The 23,224-nt window shown below is 37.7% G+C and overlaps 1 protein-coding gene across 1 annotated transcript; it reads left to right on the top strand.

Moving 5' to 3' along the window:
• Positions 1–11,303: 11,303 nt before the first annotated feature.
• On the top strand, positions 11,304–18,373 carry LOC107777390 (GSH-induced LITAF domain protein). Its single transcript, XM_016597399.2, has 3 exons — positions 11,304–11,645; positions 17,814–17,940; positions 18,045–18,373. The coding sequence occupies exons 1-3, from the start codon at positions 11,398–11,400 to the stop codon at positions 18,126–18,128; spliced, it is 459 nt and encodes a 152-aa protein (XP_016452885.1). The 5' UTR covers positions 11,304–11,397; the 3' UTR covers positions 18,129–18,373.
• The last annotated feature ends 4,851 nt before the right edge of the window (positions 18,374–23,224 follow it).

Here is a 23,224-nt window from a genome sequence, read left to right as displayed (position 1 = left end):
TCCCTAATTCCATCTTTAAACCCTTCGTAGTGATCCCTCATATACGTTAGGAGTGATGTTGTTCAACAACTACCTAAATATACACTCTTTCCCGAGTAATACATACTAAATAGGCACAGTTAATTGACGCCCCGTCAATCAAGAACAATAATAATATAGTTGAACAAATAGAGAAAATACTTTGGCAAATCTATAATAATGTAACAAGAAAGTCATCCTCCAATAGGTTCCATCAAAACCGTAGATTAGGAGTTTAGCTACTCATACTCATAGTAACAATATCCAAAGTATTTTGCATAATTGAATTACAAAGTAATGATAAAGGAATGTAGAAATCCATGATTCTAACTCCCAACGGTTGTTCCACGAGCTATCCTTGCCTCCGGTTGCAAAAGTCCTTCAAAGTGACGTTTTTAGGTCTATTTATATGTTTAGAACAAGACCTAAATGTGTAGGTCAAATTCCTAGTCAAACCGGGAGACGAACTAAGTCTTCAAAACTCGGACTGGATCTCGCCCCAGCCTTGGCGTCGCCAGTCATAACGCCTGGTTAAGCTTGGCCTCTGCCTTGCCTCGCCAGTCTCTCGCCAAGTTCAAGCCTGGCGTCGCTAGGGATATCGCCAGCTTCAAGCCTGGGGTTGTTAGATTCTCTCATTCATTGTTCCTGCGCACGTCGACTTGTAAGTATCCTTTTTTCTCTACTTTCATCTTCAACTCACCTACACAAAAATGGACCCTATTACGCGCAAATAAAGTGTTATCATTAAAGCGTATAAAATGCAAGGCGAATAATGTGTTAAACCATGAATTATAGCCACACATCATATGCGTAAAGTGACAAGTAAAAATTAAAAATCTATTTTTAATATACATGCCAAGTAAAAGTGAACGAAGGGAGTATTTTGTAACAAGAAGTCAATCTACTTCACCGAAGTATCATAAAGTCACTAAAATCTTTTTTGTACCAAAAAAATCATTAAACTTTATTTAAGTATCACAGAAAGAGAAAGAAAACAAAGTTAATATGGTAAATTTGAAGGATGATTACTACTTAGTCTTTTCAAGAGGACATAAAGGTTTCTTTCTTAACCGAGCCTTTTTAGACAAAGATTGACAATCGGATTAGGGTCTAATATTTGAGCATTTCCACAACACGGCCCAGACATTTTAATATTGTTTCGGAGAATTAGGCCCAATATATGGGTTAGAGAAATGCCGCCAAGTGCAGAGAGCCGATTTTTGGAACAACTTCAGGACATGCATCCACTAAAGTTTCAAAATTTCGCGTTTAATTTTGCCTAAAGTTTGACATATAGCTTGTGCAAGTAAACTTTAAACATTCGTGTCTAAAGTTGGAACATATGATGTTAGCCTAAGACAATTGGAAAGCAAGCAAACCTAAAATCCCAAACTTATATTTGTTTGAAGTTTGGCCTAACAGTCTTAAAACGTTCGCATAGTCCATGTCCGAAGTTGGTTTTAAAAAGAAGTCCTGTAATAGCCGATGTGCGGAAACCATATGTATTGTATTAAAATCGGCAGTTTACAAAGACGAACTAAGAAGCGACGAAGATCCCTTACCATTCGCGTTTGATATGCTTTAATACTCTATAGTTAGTGATTGATTCAGACGGACAGAAAAATACAAATGGGCTAAAGTTGACACTTTCAGAGGGTGTGCCTATCTTCAGTCTAGTCAAACTAGATGTCGGATTTCTACTTATGAACGCCAATGGTATGCTATATATATATATATATATATATATATATATATATATGTGTGTGAGTATATATGTACATTTTTCACTCACAAACTAGGAAGTTATAAGAAGGAAGTAATTCGTAGAACGAAAAAAAGGCATTGCATCCTAAAATTTGCCCGAGACGTCCTATTTGGTCGCTCTCATTTAATCTATACCTATTTTTTTTAAAAGTTTTAATTTGTACCCACTTTTTAAATAACTTCAGCCCCCTTTCTCCTCTTCCTTCTCCTCCTTCGTTTTCTTAATATATTTTCAGTAGAATAACACAGGTTAGCATGTGGTCTTCATTGTTACGACTTATCAATAACAATGAATCAACCAACATAAGCTGCACGATTTCTTTTTATTTTTTTCACATTTTTGATGTAATCTTTTTTTTTTTGAATCAAATGAATTGATCTGTGGAGTTAAAGTAATAGTTTCACTTTATATCACTTAAACTTTATGATTATTTGATTTATTTCCATTGAAGGCACCTTTTTCTAATGTAATTACTGATATGCTCCATAAAAACGTTCAGAAAGAAGAAAAAACACGAAGATCCAATATAGTGATTGTATGAGTCAAAAAACTATTAAGCTTTTTCAAAAACTTCAGCTTATATAGTGGTGAAGTTTTTACAAATTAACTAAATAATTTCAGCATCTTTTGCTGAAGTTTTTGAAAAAACTTATCCAGGACAAAAAAACTTCAGCTTATTTAGTGCTGAAGCTTTTTTAAATGAACTAAATAACTTCAGCATCTTATGCTGAAGTTTTTGAAAAAGCTTATCCAGGACAAAAAAACTTCAGCTTATTTAGTGCTGAAGTTTTTACAAATGAACTAAATAACTTCAGCATCTTCTGCTGAAGTTTTTGAAAAAGCTTTATGACAAAACTAATGAATCTAGTTGCTGAAGTTTTTACAAAAGATATAAATAACTTCAGCATCTTATGCCGAAGTTTTTGAAAAAGCTTATCCAGGACAAAAAAACTTCAGCGTATTGCCTTTGCTACTTCAGGCACGTCTATTAGAATGCTGAAGTTTTGCGTGATTGTCTTTGCTACTTCAGCGCCGTATGCTGAAGTTACGCAAAAAAATGGGTACGCCTGCAATCTTTTTTGCAAAGCGGGCACAAATTAAACGTGACCCAAAAAGCGGGTATAGATGCAAACGCTCCCTAATACATCATCTAGAAATATCGCTAAGTTTTCCAAACATCGTCACGGGCTGTGACCACAGATTTAATTATGCTCACCTTCTAGATAGCATTTCTGTTACCAAATTCTTGATTCATTTTATTTCGTCTTAACGTAATAAATCAATTGAATACAAGTCTTTTGTTCTTTTTTCTTTCATATAGTTAATATGTAAATGAGCAATCTCAATTGAGATTGGGAATGCAACAAACTAGTTGCTAACCTTGTGACATGCATTATAGTTCGAATTATGATTAAATGTCTCTTAGCAAAGTTTGACTCGTAATAATCTAAAGACTAGCAACAATATATTTCTGTATTACTTAGCTATTGGTATGTATTTTTCCAAAATATTTTCTATTCATTTTTTCATGACTTGTTTAAAATGCTTTGAAATTTTGAAATAATCATACAACAACAATAACAATAACAACAACAACCCAGTATAATCCCACTTAGTGGGGTCTGGGGAGGGTAGTATGTACGCAGACCTTACTCCTACCCTGGGGTAGAGAGGTTGTTTCCAAATAGATCCCCGGTTGGAAGTGGGGAGACTCGAACTCACAACCTCTTAGTTGGAAGTGGAGGTTGCTTACCATCAGAGCAACCCCTCTTGGGAGTTTGGGACAAGAACAATAACGGAAAGTAAAAAAAGAAAAAAACAGAAAAACACACAAACGAAGTACTAATTGAAAGGGTCAAATAGTCAGCAGCCCCACCTACAACTTTAGTGTCGTGGGTTCGAGTCACCAAATGAGCAATAGCTCCAAAAAAAGGGGTTCAAAGAGGAATCAAAGAGGACCGGAATTTTAAAATATAGGATATTAGGTTTTAAGTTACGGGTCGTCCATGTGGACTGACCCAATCCGTTTAGAAAGAGGATAAGACTGGAAGGTTACAGAGAAGTTACCCTGGCAGTTTAAACCAATACAACCACTATTAGCGGTGGGGAATTAATGTATAGAGGTGTGAGAAAAATCTGAAAAAAATAATTCTCTCAATCTGCCCAAGAAGTAACGTACTTCTTCTCCTTCTTGAAGGAACTTCTCTTCTTCTTTCTTCTCCAAATAAAAATACACACACAGATAAAGAGGCATTTAGTTTGTGGGAATACACTTTGTTTCCTAGTGATTCAAAGGTTGATTTGGGCAATTGTTTTGATGGTGAGTTCAACGGTTTCCGCTGCGTCAATAAGGTACACGACTCGTTGTTCTCGCCCCTCGATTTTATTTATCAATGGCATCAGAGCCAGGTTGTGTGTTCTGTTGTTTGAATGCACAGTTGAAATAGAATGTGTGTTATTCTCATTACACTGTTTAAAAAGACACTATCGTTGAAAGTGTTTTTCTTTGATTGTTGACATTATTTTTTTGCGTAAAAGCCAATCTGAAATCGAAAAGGAATAGAGCAACTTAAAGTTTTCCTTTTGCTGCTCTCTGAAATCTTTGGTTTTCCCAAAGTTAATTGCTCCGTTCTTAATTGGAATAAAGTCTTTGAGATAGATATTGGACAAATATCTAATAAAGTCCCTGGAGAAATTGACTTCTAATTAACTCACGTTGGCTCCAGATTCTTATCTCTTTAGAGACATTTCTTAATTACTAAACACATCTAATTAAAGAAACCAAGATTAGTCTATTATTTGAAAATATTTTTTTTGTCAAAAAGTGTTTGGAGTGGGATTTTAGACATCCGCAATATAACCTATCTACAAAATCATATGAACAAAAGTTCATTGCTGCAGTATATATATTTACGTATAAATTATTTTTTTGTCATTTTGTGAAATTGTGATACACTTTTATGCGTAACTATGTATTAAATTGGAACTATCTATTTGTTTGTGACTTTGGTCATGAGATTGCCGCTATATTTGTTCCAATTTTGAAGTTAAGGCAGTAAGGCACAAATGCTTTGTAAGAATTTTTACATCTGCGTGTTGGATTTGTTACAAAGAATTGGTCTTCAATCAACACGTTGTAACTTAAGAAAAGAAACTAAGTCAAGTCTTTCTTATCCTTGAAATTAATTATTTTAGCCCTAATCCTTAAATTGATATACTTCTACGAGTTATTGTGACATATATTGTCACAATGAATGATTGTAGCCGTTCTAAGTATTCCTTGGTCCTATTTCAGATATGGCTGAACGGGGACAAGTTCGAATTACTCCAAGTGGGAGTTCTTGAAGTTAAGGAAGGAGACAACGTAGAAGAATACGCCGTCGCAGGACTTATTTCTATAATGATTCAGACTCGGAACCTGAAGTCATCGGGAATATCCCAAGAGCGAGGCAAAATGAGTTAAGGGATCGAAGGGCTGAATGAGGGGAATGAGAAAAGAAATTTAGGGAGTTTAAGGAATTTAAAATGGGTCCTGATACTTCCATTCCTGAACATGTACACCTTTTTAGGTTAAAAAGAGCTGAATTGGCTAATTACATAGAAATTACTAATTGAGAAGCATTAGCTATTTTAGCAGACTCTCTTTTTGAGAGCCTTGGGGTGAAATTTTAATTGAGATTTATCATGATATTTGGCCTAGTGTACCTTTTAGCGTATATGTGCAAGAGTTAGTGTTCGATTGGTACATGTATATCCTAGCAAACATGTAGATTGTTATTATGTTTTTTATCTTAATGAAATTTAAATTATGTTATTTGTTTCACCAGTTACATACATTGTTTATTGTATTCTTTTATTTTTTAATGGATTGAGACTTGAGATAAAGTACACAGTACACACTAAGAAGTGATTTTAATATTAATTAAAATATTTAGATATAGATGATGAATGGAAACGTAGTGACCTTTCGATTCTATACTAAATGCAGAATTAATATTATAATTAATTTACTTGAGTGTGTAATCATATGCATAAATTGACTGAAGTATATATTGATGAGTTAAACTTGTAATATTATCTCTAATAACAGACATGGTATCAAAAAGTATCATTGCTTACTTGAACAAGGGTGACAAACTGAATGGTGAAAATTACGACATCTGGAGTCGTAAGATGTGGTATGTACTCGAAGAGCAAGATGCTCTTGAAAGTATTAACCATTCTACAAGTCACCCAGAGGAGGGTAACACTGTCCAACACAGGAGGGATCTGGAAACTTACAATGTTTGAAAAAAGAAAGAATCCACTGCACGTAGAATTATTGTAAGTTCAGTTGCTGATGATCTCATCCACGAATGTGAGCATGCTCAAGCCATGTGGGCACATTTAAGAGAGGCATATGGGGGTACAACTTTGACTCGCCTTCGACAGCTGACAATCAAGTTTGACACGTACAAAAAACGTCATGATCACGATGTCAAGCAACATCTAAGGGTGATGTCAAATATGATTGTTCAACTCAAAAGTGTTGGCCATGTTCTCTCTAATGAGCAGCAGGTTCAAGCAGTGATTAGGTCTCTTCCCAATAATTGGGAACATTTGAAGGTTAACTTGACCCACAATGATAGCATCAAAACTTTTGCTAATGTTGCCCGTCATGTGGAGCTTGAAGACGAGTGGCTTGGTGTTGCTAAAGCTGTACCTAATGCCTTTGTGGCAAAATTAAGTGGTACAAAGAGATCAAGCTTCAAATGCAAGAGAAATTGAAAAAATGATGAAAAGGGTAAGGAGACCGGAGAAGGACCCTTAAAAAAAAGAAACAAGCTAAATTCCAAGAAAGGAAAATGGTTCTACAAGAAGAAAGACAAGAGCAATATGAAGTGCTACAATTGCCAAGTCCCAGGGCATTTTGCTCGTGAGTGCACTGAGCAAAAAAAAGGTAGCATTTCAAAATGTCTCTTAGTGCTATATATATTTCTAGCATTGTTTTACAAACTGAATCTTATCCTGTGTGGATTGTAGACTCATGGGCCAGCCGGCCATGTGAGCCGCGATAGAGAAGTATTTATAGAGTTTCGTCGAGTTCCACCTGGATCAAAGCATGTATATGTGAAAAATAATGCAAAGCTTGAAGTCAAAGGGATAGGCACTTGCAGAATGGACATGCATGGTGGCCGATCTTTGATGTTTCATGACGTCCTATATGTTCTAGAGATTCGACGAAACTTAGTCTCTGTATCTGTTCTTCTAGATTTAGATTTCAATTTGAACTTTAGATGCAATGGTCTTAGAATTACTCAAGACAATGTTTTTTATGGTTTTGGACATCGTTATGATGGTTTAGTTGTCTTAGATTGTAATCCTTCTACGTACAACTATTATGTTGACCGTTGTGTTATGGCATATTATTCTAGTAACAATGATGTTGATGTTATTACATGACATGCAAGATTAGGTCACATAGGACAGGATCGAATGAATAGATTGGCTAAGAAAGGACATTTAGTTTCTTTCTCTAAAATTGAAATGCCAACTTGCAAAATTGTCTCGCCAAAAAGATTACACGTAAACTATTTGGAAAGGCTAAGAGAGCCGATTTTTCATTGCAATTAATCCATTCTGATATTTGTGGTCTAATGAATGTGAGGGCTAGGCCTGGTGCTTTATATTTCATTACGTTCATTGATGATTTCACACTCTTTGCTTATGTCTATTTGATTTCTCATAAATCTGAAGCACTAGAATACTTTAAGAAATATTTGAATGAAGTTGAGAATCAATTAGATAAAAGAATTAAAACCTTAAGAACCGATAGAGGGCGTGAATAACTATCAAAAGAATTTGAAGAATTGTATAATGAAAAGGGCATCACCAGACAGTTAACTATTCTGTACACACCTCAACAAAATGGTATAGTAGAAAGGAGGAATAGAATACTACTGGACATGATAAGGTCCATGATGGCGTAGGCAAATTTACCTATCTCCTTTTGGGGAGATGCGTTATTGACTGCAACTTACATATTGAACAAAGTTCCTTCTGAATCAGTTTCTTCCACTCCTTATGAGCTATGGACTGATCATAAACCAAACTTAAAGGATTTACGACCTTGAGGTTGTGCTGCATATATAAAAGATTCTTTTTGCAAGTTTGGTAAATTAGATCCAAAAGGCAAGAAATGTATCTTTATAAGATATTCAAAACACTCCAAAAGGTATGTGTTCATTGGTGAATTAGACGATGGAGGAGTTACTAAGATTGAATAGCGAGATGTCATATTTTTGGAAAATAATTTTCCAAAGAAGGGCGAGGTAACGAATGGAGAGCCTTTTTATGAAATGTTGAACTGAGACAGTCAGCAAGTGTCTTCTGACACAGTTGATAATCAAATTGATCAAGATCTTATTCTTGATCCCAAAATCCTTCTAACGAACCTGAATTTCAATTACGAAAGAGTGCCAGGAAAATATACCCAAACATACTTATGAAATAGAAGATTATGCTTTCTTGGTATCTCCCATAGAAATGGATGAGCCAAAATCTGTGACCGAGGCTTTATTTATGACCAATGGGATGACCACATAAAAGATCTATTTATGACCTGAGGCAATCTTCAAGGCAATGGTATTTGAGATTTCACAAGAAGGTGATCTCGTATGATTTCACCATGATCAATGAAGACCATTGCATTTATTTGAAGAAGTCCAATGGGATGTTTGTAATTCTTTCTCTTTATGTAGTCGATATTTTATTAGCCGAAAATAATTTGGAGTATTTGAAAACTATCAAGTCATGGCTTTCAAAGTCATTTGACATGAAAGATATGGGTGAGGCAGACTATATCCTTGGAGTTAAGATCCAAAGAGACCGTTCCAAAAAGTTATTGAGTCTATCTCAAAAAACTTATATAAAGAAAATTTTGGAGCATTTTCGCATGAATAGTTGCAAATTCATTGATGCTCCTACATCGAGAGGTGAAACTTTAAGCCTTGAAATGTGTCCCAAGACTGAAAATGAAAAGGAAGACTTGTCTCGATTTCCATATTCAAGTGCTGTCGGGAGCTTGATGTACGCTATGATGTGTACTCGCCCAGACTTTTGTTATGCCGTAGGTCTAGTTAGCAGGTATCAATCCAATCCAATCCTGGAAGAGATCATTGGAAAGCTGTAAAGAGAATTTTTAGATACCTTAAGGGAACTGCAAATTATTCACTATGTTATAATGGAAACAATTTATCCGTGAAAGGATATACAGATGCTGATTGGGCTGGTGACTGGAATGATAGAAAATTAGCATTTGGTTATGCCTTCTTACTTAATGGTGGTGCTATATCATGGAAAAGTAAGAAACAAACCTGTACAACCCTTTCAATGAAGGAATCTGAGTTCGTGGCTTGTGCGTCTGCAGTACAAGAAGTTGTTTGGTTGAAGAGATTCTTTGAGCATTTGGATATTACAAAGAACTCTTAGGGTCCCATGGCTCTATATTGTGATAGTCAAGCGGCTATTGCATATACAAAAGATCTCAAGTATTACACTAAGGCCAAATACATTGACATCAAGTATAACTTTATGAGACACATGGTAACAAGTGCAAAGATAAAGTTACAGTACATTCCTATGCAAAGTATGATAGCTGATCCTTTTACAAAGGCGATATCTAGAGACCTAGGTTTGCGAAGGATATGAACATATTTATGTATGGTAAAATGACTTTAGTATTATAATATACTCATCAATATTTGACTCTTGAATTTATGCTTATATCTCGTATGCATGTGATGAATGTTTTGTTGATAAAGTGTGTCAAACAAGTCGCGATTTTGGCTTTCTCACACGAACGATCGCCTCTTACGTTAAGAATCGTGAAGAGATGAGACCTTATAGAACCTTGGATAATGCAAGGTTATATTTACTTGTAAAAGTCGGTCTTAACAACTAATCAGACTTACGAATTTTACTATTCGATTTTGATATGTTTTGTAAGCCAGATACGAGTTTCTCTAAGAAGATGGTTTGAGGATTATTGAAGTGGAAAACTCGGGTTAGACATTTGGAGGTGTCTAGACCAAATCTGTACGGTGTTGAATGATTAAAGGAATAAGGCACATACGCCAATATAAGGTGAGAACACTGTAACATATGTTTCATACCACGTGTGCTATCGACCACGGGATAATGAAAGAATGAATCCCTACTTCTTCATTGTGTGAGATCCCAAATAAGTTATATCAACTTTTATTAGAATACCTTTTGACCTTTTACTGTCTCTTAAGGTGCCAATCAGTGTTGCTACTTTAGCATGCCACTAATAGCTACGAGTGATTCAATAATGCAGTGCATGTCCAGGAAAGCAGTTGATTTGGAATGGAAAGATTCGAGTAGAAATGGAAGACGACTAAAATTTAATAATTTAACTTGTATTCATAGGTCGATCATTACACTTACCATGAGGGTATTTGGTGTAATTGTGGATACAAAGTTAAATATGAACTCGAGTTCATCTCTTATCGAGGATGAGGGATCGGATAACTAGCTACTAGAGTAGCCAACAATGTCGGTAATATTGCTAATAATAATAAGATCCTCATGATAGTAGTGAATCCTTTCTGTATGTGATTGGAATTCTACGTAGAGCTATTAAACAACCTTAAAGGGTGTAAGAATATTATAGCTCTTAATGCTCGCAAGTCGCACGAACTATTTGCTAGTATGAATTACGTGTGTTATTGTCATGGTACTAGCTTGGATCTAGTCCACCATGTGCAAAGTGGCAGATGTAGGATATTGGGTTTTAAGTTACGGTTCACCCATGTGGACTGACCCGATCCGTTTAGAAAGAGGATAGGATTGGAAGGTTACAAGGAAGTTACCCTGGCAGTTTAAACCAATACAACCACTATTAATAGTGGGGAATTAATGTATAAAGGTGTGAGAAAAATCTGAAAAAAATAGTTCTCTCAATCTGTCCAAGAAGTAACGTACTTCTTCTCCTTCTTTCATCTCCAATACGCACAAAGATAAAGATGTATTTAGTTTGTGGAAATACACTTTGTTTCCTAGTGATTCAAAGGTTGATTTGGGGCAATTCTTTTGGTGGTGAGTTCAACGGTTTCTGCTGCATCAATAAGGTACACGACTCATTGTTCTCGCCCCTCGCTTTTATCTATAAAAAAAAAGGTGCTAATTGAAAGGGTAAAAAAAGGTACTAATTGAAAGGGAGAAAGTGCGATTAACTAGATAATTAATCTTAAAAATTAACAAATAAATTAAAAATTTCCCAAAGTATATATACAAGGAATATGTGTTACATTAGTTGGCTTTGAGTAAACATCAAAAGTGAATAAGTTTTTGCCGCCTAGGTTCCTTCATTGGAAAATAGTAATGTCAAAAAGTCAGAGAACCCGAATCAACCAATAATAAGAAACACGTAGATATGGTCAACGATAAATGCCCTACAATTCAAAGTCAAATTTTTTCTAGAAAACCAAAGTTGGCCCTATAAGAATACAATTCTGCAAACGCGTAGTACCCGAGATAAACCAAATTACCAAACACAAAGTCTAAATTCTAAATCGTCATTCGCATAATAATCAGATCATCGATCATCGGAGATGTCGAATTACGAGGAACCAGCGGTAGGAATCCCCTACAACCCGGCTTATAACCAGGCTCCGATGCCTCAGCAAATCCACCACCAACAATATTACGTGGCTGAAAACCCTTATCAAGCAGGTATGATTCCATCAAACGTCATATATGGAGATCCCAAAGGTATTCCAATTCAGCAAACTATATACAGAGATACGCCTGCTCCTTTTAATTGCCTTCACTGTGGTAATACTGGTCTCACCCTCGTCAAGTAATTCTTCTCTTCCTTCTTTTTTACTTTTTTGTTAGATAATTGCAACTTTGGTCCTCATCTGTTGGTAAAATTTTAAATTTAATCCTCGTGATACTTGACCAAACAATTAACCTTTGAATAATTAGAACCTGTACTTTCACATTGGACTGAATTTGCACGTTTCAGTTTATGGAAGGATAAATTTGCTTAACTTATATCACAAGGACTAACATCACAATTTGGCAGTAACTGAGGGAGTAAAAGTGCAATCTATTTGTTTTTTGTTTGTCTTCTGCTTGTATGAAATCGTGTTGATAGATTTATTGTATGATCTTTTGGTGATGAGTTCTTGTTGGGAATAATATTCTGTGGAAGCATCATCAATAAAAGTAACAAAATATTTGTTATCGCCCATTGATTCAATTTCCATTGGGCCACAAACATCAGAATATACTAAATTAAGTATATTCAATTTTCTTTCAGACGATGTCTGAAATGAGACTCTATGCTGCTTACCAAATAAACAGTAGTCACAAGGTTTTACCGTTGTACCTTTGGCATAAGAAATGAGTGATTTCTTGGCAAGAATCTGCAATCCCTTCTCGCTCATATGACCCATTCTTTTGTGCCACAAATCTGCAGAAATCTCATCTTGTGCCGCGTTCAATTCACCTTGGCATATTTCTGCATTTGTCCTGTACAACGTGCCACAAGCAACTCCCTTTGCAATCACCAATGATCCCTTATTAAGTCTCCTCTTCCAAATCTCCATGAAGAAATGTAGTTTTCACATCCAACTGCTCCACTTCAAGATCTAGGCTAGCTGCTAAGCTCAAAATTGTTTGAATAGAAGTCATTTTGACCACAGGTGAGAAAATTTCGTCAAAATCAATACCTTTCTTCTGTTCGAAGCCTTGAACCACCCATCGAGCTTTGTATCTGACCAGCTTGCCATTTCCATCTTTCAAGGGTAAAAGACCACTATAACACTCAAAAGAAATAACCCTCTTTTGATATTCTCACCTTACTACAATATCACTCACTCTCTATTTTTCTCACAGACTATTTTCTTATACCCTGTCTGTGAAACCTCACTCTTTCTTTCTAACTCTCAGATATATTTTTCCTCTGAGATTGGTGTGTCAAAAATGAGAGCCGAAGCTCTCCTTTTATAGGCAGAGCCTCGCCTACTATATTTGACATTTCCTTCTGCACGTCTACCGAATTTGACACAAAAAAGAAAGAAACGTGGGCTACTAATCTAGAAAAAGAAGACAAAGGAAGAAAGTTGTCTTCCTTAATTTATGGGTTGGACCCCACAAATCTCCCCCTCCAGTCTCATTCACCTGAAGGAGGTAACACCAGAGGTTCTAGTTTGAGTGTATGCCGACAAATTCTTTGCATAGCTCAAACTTGTCTCTTGGTACCACTTTGGTCAGCATATCCGAAGGATTCTCACTTGTATGGATGTTCTTTACCTGCATAGACCCATCCTCTATCCTTGGCCTCTCTGATCTCCTCAGAGGTTGAGGTTGTTCTTCTTCTTGAGTGGGGTGCTCCACTTCCTCGATACCTTCATCAAGTTGCTCCCCCTGCTCGGCAACCTCATCGGTTGTACTTTCTGCACTTGTGGGATTGTTAGAAGTAGAAGGAATAGTAACAAGGTTAGGAATTATACCATTCTTCGCCTTTTCTGACATATCAACAGCAATTCCAATTTCACTTTCTCGGAAGACTACATCTCTGCTTCTGATGACCTTCTTCTTTACAGGATCCCACAATCTGTACCCGAACTCTTCATCTCCATATCCGATAAATATGCAGGGAACAGATTTATCATCCAGCTTTGTTCTCTGCTCTTTTGGTACATGAAGTTTGACTCATTCATGAAAAGTCAAACATACCTAAAGACCTATTCTGATCCATGTGTATACTTCAAAAGATTTTCCGAGAATAACTTTATTATATTGTTGTTGTATGTGGACGACATGTTAATTGTAGGAAAAGACAAGGGGCTGAACGCAAAGTTGAAGAGAGATTTGTCCAAGTCATTTGATATGAAGGACTTGGGCCCAACACAACAAATTCTAGGGATGAAGATAGTTCTCGAGAGAACGAGTAGAAAGTTGTGGCTATCTCAGGAGAAGTATATTGAACGTGTACTAGAACGCTTCAACATGAAGAATGCTAAGCCAGTCAGCACACCTCTTGCTAGTTATCTAAAGTTGAGCAAAAAGATGTGTCCTACAACAGAGGAGGAGAAATGGAACATGGCTAGAGTTCCTTATTCTTCAGCAGTCGGAAGCTTGATGTATGCAATGGTATGCACTAGACCTGATATTGCTTACGCAGTTGGTGTTGTCAGCAGGTTTCTTGAAAATCATGGAAAAGAACATTGGGAAGCAGTCAAGTGGATACTCAGGTACCTAAGAGGTACCACAGGAGATTGTTTCTGCTTTGGAGTATCAGATCCAATCTTGAAGGGCTATACAGATGCTGATATGGCAGGTGACATTGATAACAGAAAATCCACTACTGGATATTTGCTTAAATTTTCAGGGGGAGCTATATCATGACAGTCGAGGTTGCAGAAGTGTGTCGCACTCTCTACAACTGAAGCGGAGTATATTGCCACTACTGAAGCTGGCAAAGATATGGTATGGCTCAAACGGTTCCTTCAAGAGCTTGGATTGCATCAGAAGGATTATGTCGTCTATTGTGACAGTCAAAGTGCAATAGACCTGAGCAAAAACACCATGTATCATGCAAGGACGAAGCATATCGATGTGAGATATCATTGGATTTGAGAAAGGATAGAGAATGGGTCTATGCAGGTAAAAAAGATCCATACAAGTGAGAATCCTTCACATATGCTGACCAAAGTGGTACCAAGAGATAAGTTTGAGCTATGCAAAGAACTTGTCGGCATACACTCAAACTAGAACCTTCGGTGTTACCTCCTTCAGGTGAATGAGACTGGAGGGGGAGATTTGTGGGGTCCAACCCATAAATTAAGGAAGACAACTTTCTTCCTTTATCTTCTTTTTCTAGATTAGCAGCCCACGTTTCTTTCTTTTTTGTGTCAAAATCGGTAGGCGTATAGAAGGAAATGTCAAATGTAGTAGGCGAGGCTCTGCCTATAAAAGGAGAGCTTCGGCTCTCATTTTTGACACACCAATCTCAGAGGAAAAATATATCTAAGAGTTAGGAAGAAAGAGTGAGGTTTCACAGACAGGGCATAAGAAAATAGTCTGTGAGAAAAATAGAGAGTGAGTGATATTGTAGTGAGGTGAGAATATCAAAAGAGGGTTATTTCTTTTGAGTGTTGTAGTGGTCTTTTGAGTATTTTACTCGGACCTACAAAGTGTAAAATTTCTTGGTATAGTGATATCAGTTGCTCTTCTCAGAGCCGTAGTTTTTTCCCTTATTCAAAAAGGTTTTCCACGTAAAAATCTTGGTATCATTGTTACTCTTTTATTCTTGTTAATTACCGTATCTCGGTGCTACATTATTATTCCGCTTTTATTACCATGAATATTATTTTTGTAGGGGGTTTATTCCTAACAGTTCTCTCTGGATATTAATTTAGCTTACCTTTATTAAGGAATCAATTGATATCCCAAACGGAGTGGAATGGATATTAGTTGATTTCTGTAGCTGCCTAAACTAATAAAACATAAAATGTAGTTGAGTCTAACTAGTTTTAGTAATATTAGTGGTAGTTTCTTTCTTTCTTTTTTTGGTGGATAAAGGTGGTGTTCGGAACAACTTGCATGGACCTGAACTATAAAACCTGTATTTTTCCCACCAATATATGTATGGATAACTCCCACCAAGATTTAGGCTAATGAAAGAATCACATGGCTCTTTTAAACCTCCGGTGGGATTCACGGAAGTAGTAGTAGTGATAGTTATTACGTATCGTTTATTCAACAAATCCTCTAAAAATTGGAGTGGACTTTTGTGGAAGTCTAATATCCTAATATATTTCTAGCACTTCCAATGAGAATCAGGTTCCTGCATTAATGAAACACCAAAGTAGTGTACAGCGTATTTATGGACTAGTTTGGCATTTTTCCTGTAGAAGAACCGATAAATAAATAAACATGTCTCTGTCTCTCTTGTCCGCTAACTGCATCATCAGTTTAGATGGATGAGGAAAAATCAGGAAGTTGGAACAGAGTTTATAAGAGCATACCTCTGCGTATCCGGTAGCTTTAACTAAGGCAGGGTGCAGTAGTTTTATGCATATTGGGACATGGGGCATGCAAACACAGTGTTACTTTTTCTATCTGTAGATAAATCTTGGTGTAAAGTGAACAATCACTTTTTCATTCGATAGCTTAATCTGGATTGTAGTTTGTAACAGAGTGAAATTCTTTCTTCCCTTCCCTTTATCTTTGGATCTTGGCTAAAAAGCTGATGACTGTGCTCTATATCTTATTTTGGCAAACACAGTCCCTAACCCACTTTCATTGATATCAAAAGAAGTAACAGGAGTGAAGCTTTAGTATACCTAAACGGCCTATCTTCATTCCCTTGTAACTATGTATTGCAGATAATCATTAGTTTTACTGTTGCTAGAGTTAGACCATGTTTATGTAGATATTGTTGGTGATATGGATTTACCAAGCCCTTTCAAATGGGATATACCAATATTTGAGTAAATAGTTTTCATGCTTTCAAAGTTTGAGCATCAGAACCCATTTCTGAACTTGGTATACATTATAGTTTATTTTTGAGTTAAGTGTATCGGTGATCCTTTTGATAGGTACTTAATCAAGCTTCATCCCACAAACATTCTTCTCCAGATCTCTTCACTGGCAGGCCGTTACCCTTACCTGAAATAAAAGGGTTTCTTGTGGTCTTAAAGATGCTAAAGAAACGAACTGTTGCAATACTTACCGAGACTTGTGATATTTGCACCCTAGACAGACATTATGATGTTTTCCTCTGCTAGTTGTCTACTGCAGTCGCACTTCTAAGAGTAGAGAAGTGCCCCTTGGGGGAAAAGAGAACTGACTTCAATTTTCCTATCTCACTGGCTAGCCCCATATAAAAAATTGCATGGCTAGAGTCCACCAGCTCCTATAGTTAGAAGCCCAAAACAAAAGGACCTATACGACAAACCAACACATGCTTTAGCATGATTTATTTCGTGGACTGTGTAACTGGCCAAGTTTAATGTACAAGGAGCAGAGATAGATGGTCATATAAGGAGCAGACACGGGAAGATAATTAATACGCACACCTACATACTTGTACACCCACATGTATGTGTCTATGTAGGTTGTGCATGTGTATGCATATTGTGTTGTAGTTCATGGGTAATTCAGCTAAATTGACCTTCCAGTTGCATATCACAGGCAGCAACAAGGGATATTGTTGAGCTCAAAAGCGCTCACATGGTGCTTCTCTATCTTCCTCCATTTTATGCCTTGGCTATCTTATCTCTTTACTAGAAAACGTAACATATGCAATGATCCTTGCACAGAAAACATGGCAGCCTAAGTATATTCCAAAGTTCTAAATTCCTTCCCCATAGTGCAGTGGTTGCTAATCAATAACGTGCAACCTTGCATACAACATAAGTCAAGGTCAAATACTGCTTCAATCAATTAGTGGAGGACCAAATTCTGATTCAAGTGTTAAAGACGGGATTAAGTACACGAGAAGGAACTTTTAGAGACTAATTAGAACTTCAGTCCATCTTTGGGGACTATAACATGTTATAATCTAGAATATTTTGGCGGGCCTAGAAAATTGATCGTGCCTCTCATTGAGGAGGGTAGGTGATATCGCTTACCCAAGAAAGGAGCATTTCCTGTTTGGTTTTTTGGCTCAAGGACACAAAGGATACTTAGAAATCTAATGTTGATTTTGTTAGCACTTGTGCAGCATGTGAACATTGTATGATGCAATTTCCTACTTTTCTTTTTTGTGAATGTTTGAGGCAATATCGCTTAGTCAGTTTTTTGAATATGCGCCTTCTAGATCCAAACTATGTTCTTAATTTGCCTTCATCACATAACCGATGTGTTTTACAACAACTTTGCTTCCAACTTCTCTTGTAGAGGTCCATCCAAAGTATGCACGTCAGCTACTTTTGAATATATGTCAGCTACTTGTTTGTTGGTAATCTATTTCTTGTGAATTTCTGATTCCTCCAATTCGTATTCCGTTTAGATCAAAACCTAGTCCTGCAGCTTTTGTTGGCTGCATGATGCCATTTATGCTTGGAGTATGCTTTCTCTGTCCATCAATGGATTGCCTCTGGCATAAGTATCATTATTGTCCAAGCTGTAATCAGAAGGTAACCGTCTTTTATTAATCCAACTCTATTCCTCGCCTAGTTTATGGAACTTTTATCAATTCTGAATTCGATGGTTACTTAAGTAAGTTTCCTCCGTTTTGTAGGTTGCCGATTATGAGAAATCCGATATTTGTGCAGTGGTGGACCCTCCAAACTGGGAACAGCCAAGTTTTGCCTTACCTGCATGAAAGCACAATCCTGGACTTTCTCACAACTCTTTGTTTTCGTTGTGTTGTTGTGTATATGTACGCATTTCTTGTTTGGTCGAGAGAATGGATGACCTAAAATGCAGTTTGTCGTTTGTCTTATCTTGTACATCAGTAACTAGAAGATGATCATTTGTAGAATGCTTCTGTAGTACTGTGCGAACCAGACTTTAGAATTATAGAATTATGGCAATTGATTAATAATGGAGGAATATCAGTTCACTAAACGTTACTCCTTTTGTGGTGCTGGTTGTTAAAGTTGTTATACTCTAGACTAGAGTCGATTGCTGTTGAGTCCCACATCGGGCGGGAGTTAACAAATGGGTCACCTGTCTTAGGTCCTCACGAGCTAGCTTTTGGAGTTGAGTTATCCTCAAGTTGCTCTTTTGTGTATCTCATCAAATAATGATGGAATATATTTTAGAAAGAACTACTGCCGCTATGCGTTGTCATTAAATTCAAGAATCAAAAGATAATCATATTTGCAGCTGGGCAGTGCTTACTGATATCAAAATCTGGAATTTATTCATAAAACCAATCAACTAACAAATGAACGTGAATGTTAATTAAGACAATTAGCCTATACGCCAGTTGTGTACTAGTCATTGTTGCAGATATCTAAAGGGTCTGGCGGGGAAAAACTTGTGAAGACTCCCTCTCTTATCATGTGAATGCTTTAAAGGCTCAAGTAAAGAACATCACACCGTTCAAAATTTACTTCATTCACGGCTTTCCTTTCCTTTATGTTCAATGTGATCTCCACTACTTGAATTAATCTTGAAACTGAAAAAACTCCAATTTTCCTGTTTTGGGTTCTTTGTTTGATCATTAAACAAGATCCTATATACTATGAAGGACTTGTCTTTCTTTCTCTTGAAGAATGGCATGGCAGCTAAGATGAAGAAAGGCTTTAAAAACTTCTGCAATGATGATTACTCTACTTCCACTCTCAACCAGCAACCAAATACAATATCATCAGTTGAACATCTCGTCTCCTCTCCCTACACAATGCAAACAACTAGTCCTGTTAATCATAGGCAAAAAGAAAGCGAAAAAAGCCAGACGACCTTGGAGGAAATGTTGCTGAAGTTAGACTTGGAAGAGAAGATGGCAATTAGTAGGGCAAAGTTGAAGGATTATGGGCAAGTCAATCATAGAATGTCGTGTGTAAACAGTTCTGATATTTTACGAACAGCAAGAAATGCATTAAACCAATATCCCCGTTTTTCTCTGGATGGCAAAGATGCCATGTATCGTTCTTCCTTTCGCGACACATCTCCTATACAAAACACATTTACTGCTCCAAGAAAATCAGTTCAAAATAACCTGCCACCGACTATAGCAGGAGAAAAGGTGATTTGGTGTAAACCAGGTGTAGTGGCTAAGCTAATGGGATTAGAGGCGCTGCCAATTCCAGTAAACTGCTATAAGTATAGTAAGGAAAGATTTAGTGCAATGGTTAAAAAACAAAACTTGAGGAGAAGAGCTGAAAGATACGAGATGGAGAAGAGAAGAGAAAGGGTGAACAATGTGATGAGTTCATGTTCAAGAAATGGGTGCTGTGTTATGAAGCCTGTAGCAATGGAGGATTCAAAGGATTACCAAGAAGTAGGCTGGCCAATGCGAAGTAACGTTTTGTACAGAAATCGTAATGTTGTGTGAGTTTTATTGAGTAGTTTCTTTGGTTCCAAATGCTACCACCAATTTTTGGTTAATTGATGCAATTGTACTGTTTCTCATATATATGCTGCTTTCTTACACCCTTTTGTATGTGAGTCGTCAAATTTGGAATCCAATAATTGATGTGTAAATACTTTTTCTTTGTTTTTTCCCTAAATAAACTTTATGTATAAAGATCAAGTTTAAACATATGATGTATCACTGGAAAACAGACTCGCCACGTGGACCTATTTTGTGATGACAGGCGTCGATAAAGGCGTCGATGGAGTTATTACTGTATATGGGTGAACATGGGCTTAGCGCACACACTGACTTCCCGGTAGGTCAAACTAAGAAAGAGTATGAATGTATGAGATCGAGACCGAAGTTGGGAACTCGTTGGATCGAGACTGGAACGGGGTACTCGCCACCGGGCCCGACGAGATAATGCTCCCCGAACCCAGAACGAGCTCCAAGACCTCGGAAAGCACTGTAAACGGTTGCACATGACTAACAGAGGGCCGTAATATCCACACCCAACTGGATATCATGGCGCAGATTTCGTCCAATGTCGGTAGTGTATCGGTAATTGACCAGAAAAGAGGATTTTTACCTTTTTAGGATTGTACTAGGGATGAAACTCCCCTACTATATAAACGGGAAACTTTTTATTCAATGGGCACATTGTAACACGCATATCAATGCAATACAAACTTATTTCTCTACTTTCTAGCTACTGCAAAGTCTTGACTTTATTTTTGTTCTTTGCTCTTGTCTGGCTTCGAGCCTAGGACTCAATCGAGGGCAGAAATTATTGCTCAGTCCAAGTTCAATCTAGGCCATAACGTTACAACTGGTTTGATTATTCATTATGTCTTTAAATCATTTATCTAGCATTTTTGATTATTTGTGTTGATCAATCTACATATCTTTGAATTCACATATACATTCAATTGTTATCTATTTTAAGGGTAAATAATTTGGCGCTCACCGTTGGGCTAAGGATAATAGTGGTGGTTTGATACAAATTTTCATAACACACTCTATTTGACACTTGTTCGTTAAGGTTTCAATTTTAGGTGCTTAAAAATATCAAATTCTCAGTATATTCACTTGAACATTGAGGCTGAGTCTGGCCATCATGGCGAAACAATAACCTAGTGCCTAGCAATGAGGTGCGCCCTGCTGATCCCAACGGAGTCCCAGTTGCCGATCCAATCGACACCAATTCACAAATTGCTATCGACGCCCACCTGCCGACTGACCCCGAAAACACTGTTTGTTGAGGCCCTCGACTAGTAGTTCGAGAAACACCCGAAGGCGATGGGATAAGCCTGCAACTAATCTTTGAAATATTGCAGGTTCAATAGGCGGCAATAACACAACTAAAGAATCAAGGCCACCCCTAGTACGGTCGAGCCCGAATAATCCCGGAAGAACACCCGAAGAAACGAGCAAACCACCAAGAGGTCGGGTGAAGTTGAGCCCCGGGCCAACCCTGAGATAATAAAAATGCTTGAAGCACTGACGAAGCAGGTTGAATCAGGTGAGAAGAAAATTGAGGCCAATGACAAAAAGGTGGAAACATATAACTCCAGGGTCGGTCAAATCCCGGGAGCACCCCGGATATTAAAAGGACTGGATTCTACGAAGTCTATCCAAAAGCTTTTTCCTCCGAGCGTTGCACCGAAGCCGATCCCAAAGAGGTTTCGTATGCCTAATATTCCAAAGTACAACGGAACCACAGATCCAAACGAGCATGTGACCTCCTATACATGATCCATCAAGGGAAACGAATTGGAAGATGACGAAATCGAGTCAGTTTTTCTAAAGAAGTTCAGGGAAACCGTGTCAAAGGGAGCAATGATATGGTATCACAACTCACCCCCAAGTTCTATTGATTCGTTTGCTATGCTTTCAGATGCTTTTGTGAAGGCACATGCTGGGGCCATCAAGGTCGAGACAAGAAAATCAGACCTTTTCAAGGTTAAGTAAAGAGACAACGAGATGCTTAGGGAGTTCGTGTCAAGGTTTCAAATGGAACAGATAGACATGCCTCCGGTTGAAGATGATTGGGTCGTTCGGGCATTCACTCAAGGACTTTACCCTCGAAGCTCCTTGGCTTCGCAGTAGCTGAAACAAAATTTGGTAGACTATCCGACGGTAACCTGGGCCGACGTCCACAATAGATACCAATCAAAAATCAGAGTCGAGGGCGACGAACTCGGAGCACCTTCTAGGTCCGTCTATCCCATTAGAACCGATGACAGGTCTAAGAGGACCGTCAATCATGAACTTAGATTGATCCGAGATCGGTATCAACCATACAATGAAGATCAAAGGGGAAACGAGCTCGGGCGTCACCCTACGAGGAATGAAAAGAGAACCGATCTATGGCCCAATATCCAAGGTCTGATGAGCAAAAATGGTTTCGACAGGCCACTCGGGGCCAGGGAGGCATCGAGATTGTTAGAATATAACTTCAACGTCGATGCTGCCAGTATCGTATCAACTATCAGGCGAATCAAGGACACCAAATGGCATTGACCATTGCAATCCCACCCTATTCAGAGAGATCCTAACTTGATGTGTAAGTATCATGGCACTCATGGCCACAAGACCAAGGATTGCCGGCAATTAAGAGAAGAAGTTGCCCGATTATTTAATAACGGGTACCTACGAGAATTTCTAAGCGATCGAGCCAAAAAACACTTCAAAAATAGGGACGCCAACAAACAGACCGAACAAGAAGAACCTCAGCACATCATCACATGATCATTAGAGGGGTCGACCTCCCTCAAGGGCTAATGATAAAACACACTAAAAGATGCATCACGAGGAAAAGTACACCCGAGATTACGTCCCAGAAGGGACCATTTCGTTTAGCGACGAGGATGCCGAAGGTATCATACAACCTCATAATAATGCACTGGTAATATCTGTACTTATCAATAAATTTCGAGTTAAACATGTGTTGATTGATCCAGGTAGCTCGGCCAATATCATTAGATCGAGGGTCGTAGAGCAGTTGAGGCTACAGGACTAAATAGTGTCAGCAGTCCGAGTTTTGAACGGATTCAACATGGTATGCAAAACCACCAAAAGGGAGATAACCCTACCAGTAAGTATCGTCGGGACCATCTAGAAAACAAAGTTCTATGTGATCGAAGGAGACATGAGATATAACGCTCTATTCGAAAGACCATGGGTTCACAACATGAGGGCGATACCTTCGACCTTACACTAAGCGTTAAAGTTCCTTACACCGGGAGAAATCAAGATGGTAACGAAGAACATCTGGCTACAAAGGAGATGTTTACAATTGATGAAGTACTCCTGGTATCCGCTGTCTCGACATTACTGAACACGGAGCCAACTAGAAAGGCCGAAGTTAAATAGTAACCACCGACCACGGTCCT

The sequence above is a fragment of the Nicotiana tabacum genome, chromosome 18, assembly GCF_000715075.1.
Source record: "Nicotiana tabacum cultivar K326 chromosome 18, ASM71507v2, whole genome shotgun sequence".
In the NCBI taxonomy this organism is placed as follows: Eukaryota; Viridiplantae; Streptophyta; class Magnoliopsida; order Solanales; family Solanaceae; genus Nicotiana; species Nicotiana tabacum.
Note: the sequence above shows the minus strand (reverse complement) of the source record. Positions and strands in the feature narration are given on the sequence as shown.